Source organism: Mesoplodon bidens, assembly GCF_964165515.1.
Source record: "Mesoplodon bidens genome assembly, chromosome: 2".
Classification (NCBI taxonomy): domain Eukaryota; kingdom Metazoa; phylum Chordata; class Mammalia; order Artiodactyla; family Ziphiidae; genus Mesoplodon; species Mesoplodon bidens.
This window is the reverse complement of record NC_138177.1, coordinates 179,045,318-179,061,582: the sequence shown is the minus strand read 5'-3', so window position 1 is coordinate 179,061,582 and position 16,265 is coordinate 179,045,318. Positions and strand designations below refer to the sequence as shown.

The 16,265-nt window shown below is 44.9% G+C and overlaps 1 protein-coding gene across 2 annotated transcripts in view; it reads left to right on the top strand.

Annotated features, from left to right (window-relative positions):
• PEX14 (peroxisomal biogenesis factor 14) overlaps window positions 1-16,265 on the top strand; it is a 146,692-nt gene that overhangs the window by 45,166 nt on the left and 85,261 nt on the right. For both annotated transcript variants that reach the window (XM_081225850.1, XM_081225849.1), the window contains one exon: window positions 14,255-14,339. In XM_081225850.1, the coding sequence (XP_081081976.1) occupies window positions 14,255-14,339 (85 nt within the window). The remainder of the gene's footprint in view (window positions 1-14,254; window positions 14,340-16,265) is intronic.

The window sequence follows — 16,265 nt, the reverse complement described above, 5'->3', positions numbered from 1 at the left end:
CTTTGTTGCGGTGCGCGGGCTTCTCACTGCTGTGGCTTCTCTTGTTGCGGAGCATGGGCTCTAGGCACGTGGGCTTCAGTAGTTGTGGCATGCAGGCTCAGTAGTTGTGGCTCGCAGGATCTAGAGCACAGGCTCAGTAGTTGTGACACATGGGCTTAGTTGCTCCGTGGCATGTGTGATCTTCCCGGACCAGGGCTTGAACCCATGTCCCATGCATTAGCAGGTGGTTCTTAACCACTGTGCCACCAGGGAAGCCCCTTGCCCCTTATTTTTCTCTCTTCATATCTCTCTTCCCTTTTATGTTTCCTTTAGTGCCTCTCCTCTAACCTTCTCTTTCTCCTTTCTCTCTTCTTTCCACCTCCTCCAATTTTCCCAATAAAAGGTTTATACCTTTGTCTCTACATGCAAGCACAGATTAGGGCAGAAAATGGCTGCCTATGGGAGTAAAGGGATCTGGCTGTTGGGAGATGAGGTCAGCCTGTTTTGCTTCTCTCAATTTGCTTGCATACTTTATTTTAGGTTCTAAAAAGATTTTTCAAACCACGTCTACTCTGCTTTATAGTCTAATAATGCTACTTTGAAGATCAAAAGTATTATATAAATGCTAACTAATTATTCCTTGTAACACTTTGGTGAGTCCCTATGCAGTTATAGTTCCATTTTACAGATGAGGAAGCAGAAACAGGAAAGGTAAGCAACTCTCTGAAAGTTACTGAAGAAGTTAGTGACTGAGTTAGAATTAAGACCAGGTCATCCTTGGCTTTGATTCTTTTTTTAAAAAAATATAAATTTAGTACTTCCCTGGTGGTCCAGTGGCTAAGACTCCACACTCCCAATGCAGGGGGCCTGGGTTCGATCCACGGTCAGGGAACTGGATCCCACATCGAAGATCCTAAGTGCCGCAACTAAGACCTGGTGCAGCCAAAAATAAATAAATAAAATAAATATTCAAAAAAATATATATATATATAAATTTATTTGTTTATTTTTGGCTGTGTTGCGTCTTCATTGCGGTGCGTGGGCTTCTCATTGTGGTGGCTTCTCTTGTTGCAGAGCACGGGCTTTGGGCGCACAGGCTTCAGTAGTTGTGGCAGGCAGGCTCAGTAGTTGTGGCTCGCGGGCTCTAGAGCGCAGGCTCGGCAGTTGTGGCGCACGGGCTTAGTTGCTCCGCGGTATGTGGGATCTTCCCAGACCAGGGCTTGAACCCGTCTCCCCTGCATTGGCAGGCGGATTCCTAACCACTGCACCACCAGGGAAGTCCCTGGCTTTGATTCTTGATTACCACCTTCTGGGAGTTTACTTTTCTCTCCATAAGGATCATATATCTTTAAGATGAGGGTGAGAGAATACGAGCCCCTCTGCCCTTCTCTTCATGTACTTTTAGCCTTCTGAAGTTTCATTTGTAGTCTTTAGATGTTAAATGAATTTCTAGGTAATTCCTGGGAAAGAAGGATGCCAAACCACTTATGGGCTGGTAAAAACTCTGTCCATTATAGTCTCAAAGCAGAGCGCTCACTTTCTCTTTCCAGCGGCTTCCAGTAAGTGGGCCCACGTCACACGCGCTGGCCCCGGTGATCGTAGCATTGTAGGAAGCACTGCCATATTTGATTGAATTTAGCCATTCTGGAATGACGTGTGTATGAAGTCGTCTCTTGCATTACTGTGGCCTTTATTATTGCTAATGCATTCTGACATTACAGGTGTAGCCTTGGCTCTCCCAGAAAGGGCAAGGCTGCTCTTACCAAGCTTAAGAGCATGAAACTGTTATACAGTGAAACGGGTGTTCACATTTAGTTAATAAGCAGAGTAAGGGAAATGCTTTTATAGAAAAGAGAGCCAAGTGACAGAGGCCTATCCTCATTCCTTACCCAGCATTATTGCAAAAAGTGGATCAGTTAGTAGTATTCTCCTACAGAAAACTAGAGTCAATGGATAGAAGGTTCAGGAAAGCAGATTTCAACTCAGTTTAAAGAAGGACTCCTGAAAATGAATTGATCATCTTTTAAGAGAGTGAGTTCTCTGTTCATTATAAGCATTTGAGTGGAGGCTCACTGATCATTTGTCAAGGTTGTTGAGGAGGGGAGTCCTAGGTCATGTGTGGGGCCGGATGGCTTTCCTTGTCCTAGATTGTAACTGCAGAGGCAGCATCTTTGCTTGTTCTTGGTTTTTTAAGTGCCTGGTGTGCTGTGTGGACCCAGTGAATGCTTAGTAACTATTCATTATTTAATCTTTGGCTTCCTGCTTCTTAACTAACTTGAATAAAAACTGGTTTTGTTCAGGTCAGGGAAGCCACCATCTCTGCCACCCTCCTGCAATAAGTCATTCTGGATAGCCACGTTTTCCAGATGGCCATCGAGATCCATATGAAAACAAAACAAAACACTTTAAAACTTTTGGCTGGGAATTACATAAAATGGGTTATATGCTTTCTCGCTTTATTAGGCAGAGTAGACTGTAATTTAATCCTGATGACTCAGTATCATCATTTTAGATGTACATGTTTATATTGTGTTGGAAGTGTAGCTCTGTTTTCAAAACCTGTTGAAATATAGATCTGTTGTGTATCTGCCCCTCCTCTGAATGACTCCATCTGTGCCGAATGACCCCGGACTGATAAACTTTTTGAGTTTTCTGTTTGCTTTTCATAGATGATTCTCTCCTGACATTTGTTGCTAGGCTTTTTTCACTATCTGGTCTTTGGTCTGTGAGTATCGCTTGCTAGCTGGCTCAATTCTCCTTTCTCATTTGCAGTTTTTAATCTTCTGTGATTTGGACACCATTTAACTAAGCTTGTATACGAAATAAATAGTAAGTAGTGTGAATAAATCTTTGCTATGTGTAATATATGTGGAATTTGTCATTTCTTTTTTGGCAACAGCGATTTCTTCTCTCTTTCCCTCTCTCCTTCTCCTTCTTTGTTGGTTTTCTCCTTTTATTGATTGGGTGAGATTGGAGAGCCGAGCTCCCGAATGGTTGGTTCTGGTCCTTGACCCTCGCCCATTTCCCTGGCCGAGGTATCATAGGCTGCCTGCTGGAGTCAACTGGAAATTATAAAATGATGCAGCTTGGAGGGTCCAGAAGGCCATCTATTTAAGCCCTTATTTTACAGAAATGAAGGACTCTGAGGCACAGAGCGGGGGCGTGAGGGGCCGGGTTTGAGGACATAGCGTCAGGGTTGGACTCGGTGTGCAGGTTTCTTGAGACCCGGCCCGCTTTCTGCCCTGCCACTCTGCCACGTTCTGTTCCCTGCCAACTTTGAACATTTATTTGTTTGGCTGAGCCGGGTCTTAGTTGCGGCACGCAGGGTCTTTAGTTGTGGCATGCGAACTCTTAGTTGCGGCATGCACGTGGGATCCAGTTCCCCGACCACGGATCAAACCCAGGCCCCCTGCATTGGGAGTTCGGAGTCTTAACCACTGGACACCAGGGAAGTCCCTGTTTCCTACAAACTTTGAGCAAAATGTGTGGGAATGAGGAAATAGAGCGTTTGTGTGAGGTAAAATCATGGAGGAAAATTCTCTGCTGGCTGTGGGCAGGTTTAGGATTAAAGTACATAAACCAGGGCTTCCCTGGTGGCACAGTGGTTAAGAATCCGCCTGCCAATGCAGGGGACACGGGTTCGAGCCCTGGTGCCTGCGGCAAGATCCCACATGCCATGGAGCAACTAAGCCCGTGCGCCACAACTACTGAGCCTGCACTCTAGAGCCCGCGAGCCACAGCTACTGAGCCCACGCACCACAACTAGTGAAGCCCGCGTGCTTAGAGCCCGTGCTCCGCAACGAGAAGCCCACACACCACAACTAAGAGTAGCCCCTGCTCGCTGCAACTAGAGAAAGTCCGCGCGCAGCAACAAAGACCCAACGCGGCCAAAAATAAATAAAATAAATAAATTTATTTTTTAAAAAAAGTACATAAACCAAAAAAGCCTTCTGTTTGTTGCAGTGTTTGGCTGTGTTTGCACTCAAGGCTGATATTGATATTGTAGGAGAAGCTTTAATCCTTTCATTCAAATTTACAAGAAATGCTGTTTCCTTTTAGTTAAAAAAAAAAAAGTCCAAGAGAGCATTTGATTTGAGGAACCGAAAGTCTAGAAAATGTATCCGGGAGTCCTCGTCAATTTGGGGCATAATGAAATATAAAAAATACTCAATAAAAGCTCCTTTATTACTTTAACTGTTTAAATGTGGAGTTTTTAGCCATCAGGTTAATGTTTTGGTCTCATTTTTTTATTTGATTGTGAGCACTTTTCCAGGTAGCTCTGCCACTAGAGCGCTAATCAGATTCCCACAGATGAATGGTGCTAGCTGCAGCCTGACATCACCGCATTTTTGCTTCGACATTATTTTATTTGGTTTTCCTGTAAAAGTTAATAACTCTGTGTCCATGTGTTTAAACAGGCAAGAAGAGAGAGAGAAAGGACAGTGAACAGAAAACCATGAGTGATGTCTCAGGAAGCTTTTGCCAGATTGAGGAGATGTAGGGATTTTTGTGATCTCAAAGTCTTTCACCCTAGCACAGTTGGGGTGTGGAGAATCAAGAAGATTGCAAAGCAAGATGGTGATTCTTAATCCTTCCGATAACAAAAAGTGAACCTCTCTCTGTTTCCCAGAGCTGGAAGGAATTAGAAATGAGTTCCCATTGATTTAGAGGAGGAATAGGGTGCTCAATAGGACGGATTTGCTTAATGGTGAAAACTGTTTAAGTTTTGCGTTAATTGCAAGTAAAATACATGCTCATTTTAGGTGACCAAGATTGCTAGGAACGTCAGATGGCGGGCAGAAAGACCTTCCTTTTTATTTTTATCTTCCTGTTAGAGGTAGGAGACCTGTACTGAGAGCCTCATGGCCAAGATGGCTCTGGTGTCTAATAGGCCTTTGTTGAATTGTTTATTTTTAAAAGTGTATTTGTTTATTGGAAGCTGAGGTTGTTGATAATAGGAATGTTTATTGTGTTTAGTGAAAGGTTACTGAATGGTTCAAAGCCATGATGATTACCATTTAATTCTTTCTGTGTGCAGCGGATTTTTTTGCTGAGCTAAAAATTTCTAAATTGGGGTTTACCAGAGGAGGCGACTAGACTGATATCTCTTGATTTAGATTCTCTTCCAAATTTACATCTTGATGCTAAAGACAGTCTGTGGGTACAGATCTGACAATGGGTACAAGAATCAGTTCCACAGTCCTTATCTTGGTGCCTCCGAAAGATGTGTAAAAAGCGATGACTCATTCATCATCCGTGTCAGAGGCATGGCTTGTCTTGCTTCTCTGTGGTACACTCGTGTGGGTGAGTTACTCCTGAAATCAGCAAGAGAGGCCTGACCCATGTTAGATACCCTTTTTTAGACAGTTGAACTGGCCACCAGCTTACTTCATACGGATGTGACCCCACTTGCTGCCAGAGCTGGTTCCCCTGATCTTACTATCTCGGCAGAGGGTCTGTTCCTGTGCCCTCCCAGGGGCCAGTGTGCTTGGTGAAGAAGACGACTTTCCCCTGAGAGGAGCGGATTTCATTCGACTGTTTGAATAGAAACAGTTTCTAATTCCTGTCATCTTACTGTAAATTTGAAGATTTTTGAGTGCCAGCTTTCTCTGTATTCTGAGTCCTACTTTTGGAACTCGTACTTCTAGTTTTTCCCTCAGGCCATAGAAGAATCTAAGATAATAGCAGGAACCAGGACTTGGTGGTCTTCTCTTAGTAGCAGATCTTAATCATTCGCTTTTTTTTCTGCTTTCTAGAGGATCTGAAGACGATTTAAAGGCTACCCACATTTGTCATTTCCAAGTTTTTTCTTGCTATCTTTTTGGATTCGAGCTGTTTCTGAGCTGTGACTACTACTTTTTTGGTATTCAAATCTATTTTTTAACATTTAGTCTTTCTCCAACTTTCTTGTAGGATGTCTGGTAGGAGTGCCATTTAGCGACTCCTCAAAGTTTTAGGTTTTTGCTCTATGTGGGGTGATGCTAGACAGAATTCCCTGATCCAGAGCTTATCTTCCTTGGAATCCAGGAGCCCATCTTGTTGCCCTCAGTGCAGAGGGTGCTCAGCCATCGTGAAGGGACCCCGCCCTGCACCACCTGGTGGTCATCTATTCAGCGTCTAACCCCCAGTGATAACTTGACACGTGAAGGTGTCACTGTCCATCTTCGTCCCCTTCCTAGTCATCCCACATCTCAATAGTGCATGATTAGAGAGAGCTTTACCAATCTCTGTCTGGCCTGACTTCAGAAGAAGTGGGAACTGAAGGTTCGTCTGCTGAGCATGCGAAGGTGCTGGAGTTTGGGAGAAGTAACCTTCGGTAAGCATCAAATTCAACTTGTGGTGGAGAGAAAGGGACTAAGAAGTAGAGGCAGTGGTATTAGGAAGGTCCTGGGCACTGTCTGCTACATATTTTTAGTGTTGGAGTCACCAGCCACCGCCACCGAGTGAGCTCACAGTTCTCCCAGGGAGCATCTTGGACACTGAGTCATTACATTCCTTTGGAGTGATTCAGCTCAACAGCTTGACACCTTCATTAATTTTACAACATGAAGCCTGGGTGCTCTCTGCTTCCTCTTTAACAGTGCAGGGGAATTAGAAGAATATGGAAAATACAAAAGCAAGGGAAACTGGAAAAAGGAGCAGTCAACGCGCTGTTGAAAGGCACCGTGTTAGGAAATCGAACTCCTTGCCTTTTCTTGGTATCTCCTGGGACCGAGCACCCAACTCTTGCCACACAGTGCTGGCACACATAAACCTTTTTCTTTTTGTTCCTGGCACGCCCGCCACCCTCCAACTTGCAGCCAGCTCGTTTGCCTTCTCTGCTGAGGTCACTGCTACCGTGATCCGTGTATAATGGCATTTTCCTCCTCTTTTCAGTGTGGAGGCTATTACGGTTTCTTCTCTAAACAGGACTTCAAACAATTTGCTGCCAGTTGGATTTCAAAGCTAAGGAAAAGGCAAATGTCATCCTTTTTTTCTCTCCTCTTTGGGTAACTGCTTTGTTGGTTGCATCAAAAATTAGAGGGGCTGCTCTCTAAATTCAGGTGGGGATGCATGGGGACAGGCATTTAAATTTGCTTTTCTTTCTCCCTGAAGGAGAAAATCCTTTTCCTTCTCAACCTTTCCTAAAAAGGAACTTTGATCTTCTCAACCCAGAAACAAGGGTTTTTATTTCCTCTACGGCGAGCATGTGCACTACAGCGCTTTCCATGGCGTAGTTACGGTTGCCCTCTGCATCAGCAGCTCTGCTTGTCAGGCTTTGCTACTCAAGCACCAGCTCCTTTGGGCTGCAAGTTGGCACCCAAAGTACCCTCCAAAGTCACCCTTGTGTCCCTAAAATCACTGTCACTTGATATTAACTAGTGCCTGTTGGCTTAAGATGCTTTTTATTTCCACATACATTTCTGGAAGAACTAGTTTAATAAGATAACAAAACGATGACATTCTGACAAGTAGTTCATGCAATATTTTTAACTAGGGCCAAGAAGAAAAATTTACATGCAGAGATAGTTCACTTGGAAGGGTAGTTTTTGTGCATGTGACGTTGCCACTCTTCATAAAGGCCTTTACTGCATATATCAATGTGTTTTAAGAGAGACTAGGGTCAATAATGCATGCTGTGGAATTCATGCAGATTTACACAATAGACCTTAACAAATATTGTGTTCTATCATGTCAGCTCGTGCTCTTCTACCAGAGATATTTTATTTCTTTAATGTGAAAAACAAAAGGACAGAGGAAAGTAAAACAAAGGAAATTAGGGCCCACAGCTTAATTAGTGTAGGGTTGTAACCCAAACCAACAATGGGAAGGATACAGTGACAAAACCCAGGAAATTCCAAGTTGAAAGAGAGGCTCTTTCCTTTAACTCCTTGAGCGCCAGGGCACTCGCTAGCTCACTGCACACCCAGGTGCAGGAGGCTGGCTCAAGTACAATTCACTGTCTTTATTTTTGAACTTCCTGGCTTTTGTTGACTTTCCCCTCTCCTTTTCCCCCTCTGATGTAAATGAAACATACCTTGTGTGTGTGTGTGTGTGTGTGTGTGTGTGTGTGTGTGTGTGTGTTAATTGTAGATAAACGGGCGAAAAGTACCTCTTGATTTTGTAACCCTCAGAGAAGGAGAAAGGGGGGGGGGAAATCCCTGTCACTGTCACCTGTTCATTTTTAATGAGCAATTTTAAAAATTGAAAATAAAAGAGGAAAATGAATAGGTGTTGAACCAGCCCGTGATATGTAAATGCCAACTAGTAATTACCTAAAACCTCAATTTTCATTCTGTTTCATCTTGCAAAACATTTCATTTTCCCCGAGTGAAAACACTTCGTTCGGGCTCGCGTGACGGCTAGGGGGCACTTTGGCTCCGCGCTGCGGCCGCCTCGGCACGGCCGGCTCAAGGTTATTCCCCTCTTGCCATTCCAGTGGCTGTGCTCCGAGCGGGCGTGGTGCCCTCCCCCCACTCCCACGAGTCTGGTTTCGAGGAGCCTTGTTCCTCCTTGTCCTTGCAGAGGATTGTATTGAATTTTGGCTGATCGAGCCTTCCTCTGCATATTAACTTTCCCCTCTTACCTGCCTGCTAGACCCTCGGCTTCCCTGAGTTGCATTTCACACTCTGAGAGCAGCTTTCTGCCAGACTCCCTTTCTCCTTTGGAGACTTCAAATGCAGCAGTCTCTATATTCTGTTTATTGCTTCCTCTTCTTCTTCCCCCCACCCCCTTTTTTTTTCTTTTCATTTTGGCGCCTGGGGACACTTAGAAAGATGATTCTGACATTTCTTTGGCATACTCATAGGTTTTCTCTTATTCTGCTTTAGGATCTGACACCTTTTGGATGTATTCGTGCAGCATCTTGGAATGTGGCTTGGGGATGCCCCTGCTTCAGGGTGGTTGCCCTCCCCAGCCTGTTCCCTACCTAGAAAGAGGGCAGGTAGAAGTGAGAAACAACGGTGAGCCTGGCTGGCACTGTCAGCCGCAGATAAGAAAGAATTCTGGATGCAGAAAACCAGAATTATGTTGTCCTAGGACCCTGGATCCGAGAGTGCTTTGCCTGGAGTCTCAAGGAACACGGCCTCTTTAGTGAGATGTATAGCTTCATAATTAGCCCGTTGCATTTTTCCACGAGTGCTAGGTAGCATCAGCGTTCTACGATGTGTTTCTCTGATTCACAGCTGCTTTGCAACTATTTCCTTGTGCCACCGATGACCATATTTGTCAGGGAACTCCTGACAGAGTACTGATTTCTTACTAAAACGCAGCATTTCTGTTTGAAGAGGGTTCTCTCATTCTAGGCACTGCCCGGCTTTTATAGTCAGTCCTTGTTAAACCTTGAGTTGGCTTTGGTCTAACGCTTGTTAACAGGATTCTGGGTATCTATCTACTTCAGAGTACGAGCGTAGGAACCTTTCACGGGCAGTTTAATCTTCTCAGATGCGCACGTGTGGCGCTGCAGTGTTGGAATGGGGTTTTGGGCCCGCGTGTTGGTCATTTTCTTTTGCCCTCTAGTTGTGATCTGTCTGGGTTAAAAAGGACTTGGCTTTGGTTGTTAGTGTCATTAATTTTTGAATATTTTTAGTATTTTAAAATGGCTATTAAATGCTCACATTTTTAGGAGATAGATGTTTATGTAGCACACAGGAGTGCCGGAACTGGTGACATTCCAAATATGTGTCACTGGAGACAGTGCATCAGGTTTACATGTCAGGTGCAAAGTGCCAAGGCTCCCTCCAACCCCAGGTTCGTTATTAGGCAAGCTCTGTTCTCCCGTCCCCCTTGTGCAGAAAATACAGTGTGCATTCTGGAGATTACAGTGTGCAGGTCTTTTGTAGGAGAGTGGAAAACACCTAGGAAGCATCTCTTGAGCGAGGACTGTCAGGAACCTCGCTTCCTCTCACCAGGGATTACTTACCCTACACAACGCATTTAACAGCACATAGTTCATCGTAGATAGCCCCTGAGTATCCTGTATTCCACTGATTTACACAGTTACAAATCCTGGTCTCTCAAACACAGATCTCTCTCAATTGGCCAATCATCTTGGATCCAAAGGTGTTTTTCAACCTGAAGTCCCCTCCTTTTTTCTTGGGTTACTGGAAGTCACTCCAGTGTAACCACTGCAAAGGCAAGGATTTACTCCTCTTTGTACCTTGATTTATCTCTAGCTTTAAGTGATGAACGGTGAAAATTAGCAAATTTCCCTAAAATTGTGGAGTTGATGGTGACAGGGTTGTTTTATTTTGCTTTTTGAAGGAGGGAGGCGGAACAGGGGGTCACAGGAATAGGGGTGATGAGAGACTTTACTTCTGTTTTCTTCTGAGTTCGTCATCTTCATTTATTTATTTTTGCGGTACGCGGGCCTCTCACTGCTGTGGCCTCTCCTGTTGCGGAGCACAGGCTCCGGACGCGCAGGCTCAGCAGCCATGGCTCACGGGCCCAGCCGCTCCGCGGCATGTGGGATCTTCCCGGACCGGGGCACGAACCCGTGTCCCCTGCATCGGCAGGCGGACTCTCAACGACTGCGCCACCAGGGAAGCCCCGTCATCTTTATTTTTATGAAACCAGCTACTGGTAATTCACCGTGCACTCATTAAGAACTCTCTTAGTGCAAGAGAAGGGGAAAGGAAGGCCAATTCCATATTTATCACGGACTCAACAGCAAGTGGCTTCAACAACGGCATCAGGTGCTTTGCACCAGAATTTTCCCTGGCTTGCTGCACTCCCACAATGTGTGCAATAAAGTTCCCGCCTCCGTTTTACATCTTTGACATTGAGGCGGAAGATTTGGCCTGAATTTGTGTAATTTAGTTGGGCACAAATATAACCCATGACTGGTCACATTCATCTCCTAATTAGAAAATCAAACGATAGTACAGGACAGGCAGCAGGCACCCCATCATTTCACCCAACAAAAGCGTGTTGTGTGTGTTGGACCTCTGCAGAGGGAAGAGTCAGTTGAATTGCTTCATGAAGTTAATGAAAAGTGCCCAACAATAGTCGAGTGAAAGATGCAAACCGAGGGCACTGTCAGTTATCTAGAGTGTTCAGATCGTTGCAGTATGGGGAAAGGTTTTGGGAAATCTTTTACCGTCTATGTGTGAATCATAGGGCTTGTAAACTTCTACGTTGGACGGGCCCTTTTCCGCCCTATTGAAGTGCCAGGTCCTTACAAGGAGAGAGGAGAAGAGTAAAGAGTAGCTGAAGAAATAATTAGCGGAAGGAGAGGGGTTTTCATATCTGGATATCTTTCTTATAAAGCACATTATGTTGAGGCTGTTAGTTTGGATGCTTCATATTTTTGCATCTGGCATAGTGATATCGGTGCTGTTAAATATGTGATTTGCCTGTCGCCTGCTTTTTCAGACAAAGATCAAGAGGAATGTAAAGAAGCCCCAAATATACTTTGTGTAGGTGTTCGGCAGTATTATTTTATATGGCTTGAAATTAATGAATGGAAACTTAAAAGAAATTGTCCATATTTTTGCAAGTTTGAAGTGTGCCGGGACTTTGTCAAGTTCCCGTTAAAATAAACACGTCAATTTCACCTCCCTTCCAAATTCATTTATCTTGCTTTTTTAAAAGGTGTTTTCTACTTTACCTGCTGTTTAAATTGGATTCGCTCGTTTGTGCTGTTCTTTGCTCCATCCCCCACGTTGTTCTTAAATGAATTACTCATGACAGAGCATTCCATCATTCCCTCTCTACAGCCACTTTAAGGAAAGCTCGGTGATCTAAACCTTTTAACCTATTAAACATGATTTTTCCCAATTGAATCAGACCCACCACAGGTGTAATAACTAATCATTTAAACTACACCTGCTATTATGTATTTTTAAGCCATTATGCGTGTTGGATAGATGATAATTCATGTTTATTGCATTGTCCAATGGATCCGTTTTGCCTGCACTAGGCTGATTAATGTATTTAAAGAAATAAGAGATGCAATTTTTTAAAAAAAATGGATGGACTGCGCCAAGCACTGCATTGAGTGCACCATTAAACCCATCAGAACTTTGCTCTCTGACCAGAAATGCATATACCAAGGACTGTATTAAAAAAGCAAGGTGAAACCTGTGCGTTTTAGTGGTGGGATTCTGTGATCTTTCTCTGTCATGGAAACTTGTGGCAGGAGGAAGGAAAGGTTTACGCTTCTGCCGGTGAATGTCAGGAGCTGTGCTGTCAGCTTCTCTGGCTCAAGACCTGCTTGTCCACAGTTCCTCTGACACCCGGGAGACGTACCAGGGCGTGTGGAGCCTGCCACACGACACACATGCCGTCATCGTCTTGTGCAGTGAAGGTGTATTTGTTCTCCAGGTGAAGAACAGTTAAGCCCGAGGCATCTGAGCTGTGCAGATTGGCCTTGACCCTGTGGGGCCTGGGGTGGTGTACCTGTGGCTAGGCCTCTCCCCCTCCTGTTTTTCTCCTTCGCCACTTCCCCTTCGCTCTTACCCCCTCTCCGTTTTCTTTCGCCTTCCTTTCTGTTCCATCTCCTCTGCTCGTCCATCTGCCTTCTTCTTCTTCTCCTCTCCCGTTCCCTCCTTCGCCCACTCCCTTTCCTTTTTCTCTCTTCTTTCTTTCCCCGTTCCCATCTCTTCGTTAGAACGCATCCGTTTTGTTGATGTTTGTCAGATTTTTCTTGATTTCGGTGCAACCTGAGGAGATCTGGTCGAGGGGCTCAGGGGTGCGTATATAGTCTTGGGGTTCTAAAATCTTGAACATCGATTTCTCTCTAGTCCAGAACTGCTTGGTTGTCACTGCAGTTCATGATGGTGGGTAATACACTCGCAGTGTTGGACAGATTCTAACCAGTCTCAAGGAGCACTCGTGTGTCTTATCACTGACAGGCCCAAATCTGCTGGTCTGGGTACCTGAGTCCGTCCTTGAGGGAGAGGGTCTGAGGCAAGTCTCCCGTGGAGGGATCCCAGGGAAAGTATATAAGGGAATTGCCCCGAAGTTTTTTCTTTCTGATTTATCCTATCTTTTGTTACCAAAGAGGTCAGTCTGGTCTCAAGATTAAATTCATATAAAATATGAAGAGGAGGTTTGTAACTTGTGTTCCATTTATAGCCACAGTACTTTCTGTTTGAATCTCTGTTCAACTGCTGCCCTTAGTTTGGGGGATCTTAGAAAACTTCCTTATATTTGGCCCCTTAGAAATTTTTTCTTTCAATAACTTACGAGTGAACTACAGGGCCTGTTGACTTTACCTGTACCTTGAGACTACATCATTCTTTTGGTTTTGATGAGATAAATAATGCCAGTCATTTACAATGGCCCCTTTCCTATCGAGGGGCAGGTTGGCATTTCCCACCTGTTGGACTTAGTGTCCAGGGTGGAGAGCAGACAAGCGGCGTGCAAGCACACGCTTCGTGTGTGCTGAGTGGTGTGAAGGTTAATACCCTCAGCAGTTTTCCTTCCATCCCCTACGTGGCTCATTCATACATAGGAAGATTTCATGAAATAGTATCATTACCAGAGGTAGGTAGATAATCTGTCGGTCTGCCAGCTTGTAGCCATGAAACCCCAAACTTTGTCCTTTGAGGGCTCTTCAGAATTCAGCTCCATTGCATAAGAGGGACCAGTGTGAGTGGCTCTGTGTGTTGTGTCTTACAGAAGCCTTCCCAGCCAGTGTACGCTCAGCGCTTTGCCAGTCTCTGTCTCTACAGCATGGTCTCTTCCTTTCAGACGCTAGCAGCGTAGCTGGGGAAGCAGCCTGAACATTAGAAGACAGCACAACTGTGTCTTCAGTTACATGGTGCACACTGTAAGCACTGAAGAATTTAAGAGAGTGGGGAGACCAGAGATGACTTGCTTATTTAGGGAAGGCTTCGAGGAGTTAACACAGCCTGTGGAAGGGCTGTGCTGCTGCTGCTGCTGTGTGTGTAATGTTTACACAGGTAGAGGCAGGAAAGGGAGGCCTTCTAGAAAAAGGGCATGGTGTGCGCACAGGTGTAGGGACGTGGATAAGCACGGCCAGGGGAGGGCTACCTGCTGAGGAGTGTGAAGAATCAGCTTGAACAGGGAGAACAGGAAAAGATTACTGCAGCTCTTAAAAGCTAGGCCGAGGGGATTAGATTTGATAGAACCAGATACAGGAAGCCAATGAAGGTAGGGAACCAACATAGTCTTTTATTTAAGCAGATTTTAAATGTGAGAAATAAGTGGTTAATTTGACCGCAGTATTGTGCTTATTTCGATGGACCTGGGATAAACTTGTAGGATTTTTAATCTTGAAATGCAGACTACTGACGTTTACTTTTCTTCTCTGTTTTATCTCCCCTACCAGATTGCCACAGCAGTGAAGTTTCTACAGAATTCTCGGGTCCGCCATAGCCCACTTGCAACCAGGAGAGCATTCCTTAAGAAGAAAGGTACAGGTTCCCCGTGGCCTTGCGCAGTGGCCTGCACAGAGGGGCTGGGGGCAGGGCGGATGGAAGCCACAGTATTGATGAATGATCTCCTATAGCTGTCCCACTGTTGTATGGGTGGGGGTGAGGGGACCCCCTGGTGAGGATGCAGCTTCTTTCCTTACAGTAGAGCAGAGGTGATAGGATTCAAATAATTGCGAGCACCAGACGTAAGGCCAACAACTTAGTCCAGGACAGCCCAGCACAGGCTGCGTTCAGCAGCAGAAGAGGCCCATGGATAAGGCTGGGGAGGACTCCTGCTTTCTAGTCTGTTCCTCTGATAATGACCCTGGCTGCAGAATGACTGGCTTTAGGTTAGGAGGTCAGCTGCTTCAGTAAAGAATGAGGCAGAAAGAAATGAAGGACGAGGGAGATAAGATGACTACACAAGGTCAGGTTAAGGTCAAGCTTGGGGTCAGTCTGATGTACGGATTGAAGTGGTAAATTACTGGTTTTATGGTATTTCTGTAAGCAGGGATTAAATGGATCTTGACAAATTCAATATTGTCCGAAGCAGACAGAATCTATTTTGGTTTTATTGAAATTTAGGACATGTTTCTTTTTTTTTTGCGAAATATAAAAAAAACCCCAAATCAAACAAAAAAAGAAATCTGACTTTTCATTCTCTGAACGTTTAGTTTTCTGGAAAGCTAGGAAGTTGTTTAAAGGCCCTTAAACACCATGAGGGAGGGAAGTGAGTTTTCTACACCCCCTCTGAACAAAACTCTTTTTCCTTAAGGAACTGGAATGTCGGCCTCCAAACTCTGGGTTTTGAGCTTTAAGTCATTAGTGGCTGGAATAGAAGACAGTGTGGTTTGGTGGTATTTCTTAGGTCTGCTCCACGGTATCCCGCTGATGTGATGCCGCAGAACCTGGTCCCAGGGCTGCACTCGCAGGGTTTGGGCAGAATCAGCCCAAGCGTTTCATTCACAGGCAGCTGTTGAGAGGCAGCCTCAAGGCCAGTCCCTGTGACTGAGTTGAAGCTGGGCGCTTCCTGGTGGCGTGATGCTTGCCCCCATCAGTAGGAGATTATTAAAATTTGGAGTGCGTTGGCTGGCCCCCTCCGCTCTGCAGCCATCATGCTGTAAAAGAGTTTTTCCTCGAAATATGTGTACCTATGGGGAGTAATTAATCATAAAAGCTTAGGGATTTCAGCTCTCTCATCAAAGCATTGAAGCTGGGGAAAGCTGAGCCTAAAAGCTGTGCTGATGACCCGGGGTAACCTGAGACAAAATCTATGGTTGCCGAGAGATCCTTCGCCCCGGTGTATTGTGCAATATTATAACTGCCTGATCTTCTCTTCCACTGACAGTGACCAGTTATTCCTCATTTTCTCTCAAATGCAGCTGGGTTAGAATTTCATTTGCAGAAGGTATTTAGAGCAATTTAGAGACAAATGTCTCTGGTGTTTGCTCGGCACTTCCCCACTGCAGGCTTTGCTGAGCAGTTTGAGTATCAGGAGCTCCATCTAATCTGTTTAATTTTAATAAATCCCTGACTGGGAGAGGGAGAGAAAAAAAGAAAGAGAGAGAAACTCTGGGCCAAATAATACTTCTTTTGACTTAGTTGGCCAATAATTACTGTAGAAACTGTTCTGTACAGTTATTATTTGTTGCTCCTTAAAAAAAACCCCCAAAACAGCAATCAATCAATTAATTCAACTAAGAGTGTTTACGCTGCGCTGAGAACAGAACAGACAAAATCCCTGCCCTCTCAGAGCTTCAGTTCTACCCGGGGAAGGCAGACGCAGCCAGTGCTGTGTGGGAATGGGTTGCACTTCTCAGTGGGGTGATTAGAAGGTGTCCCTCGGGGAGGGTGACATGGGAGCGAAGACCTGAAGGAGATGGGTATTTGTTGGTACAGAGCGGGCAGACTTCCTTCCCAACCCTT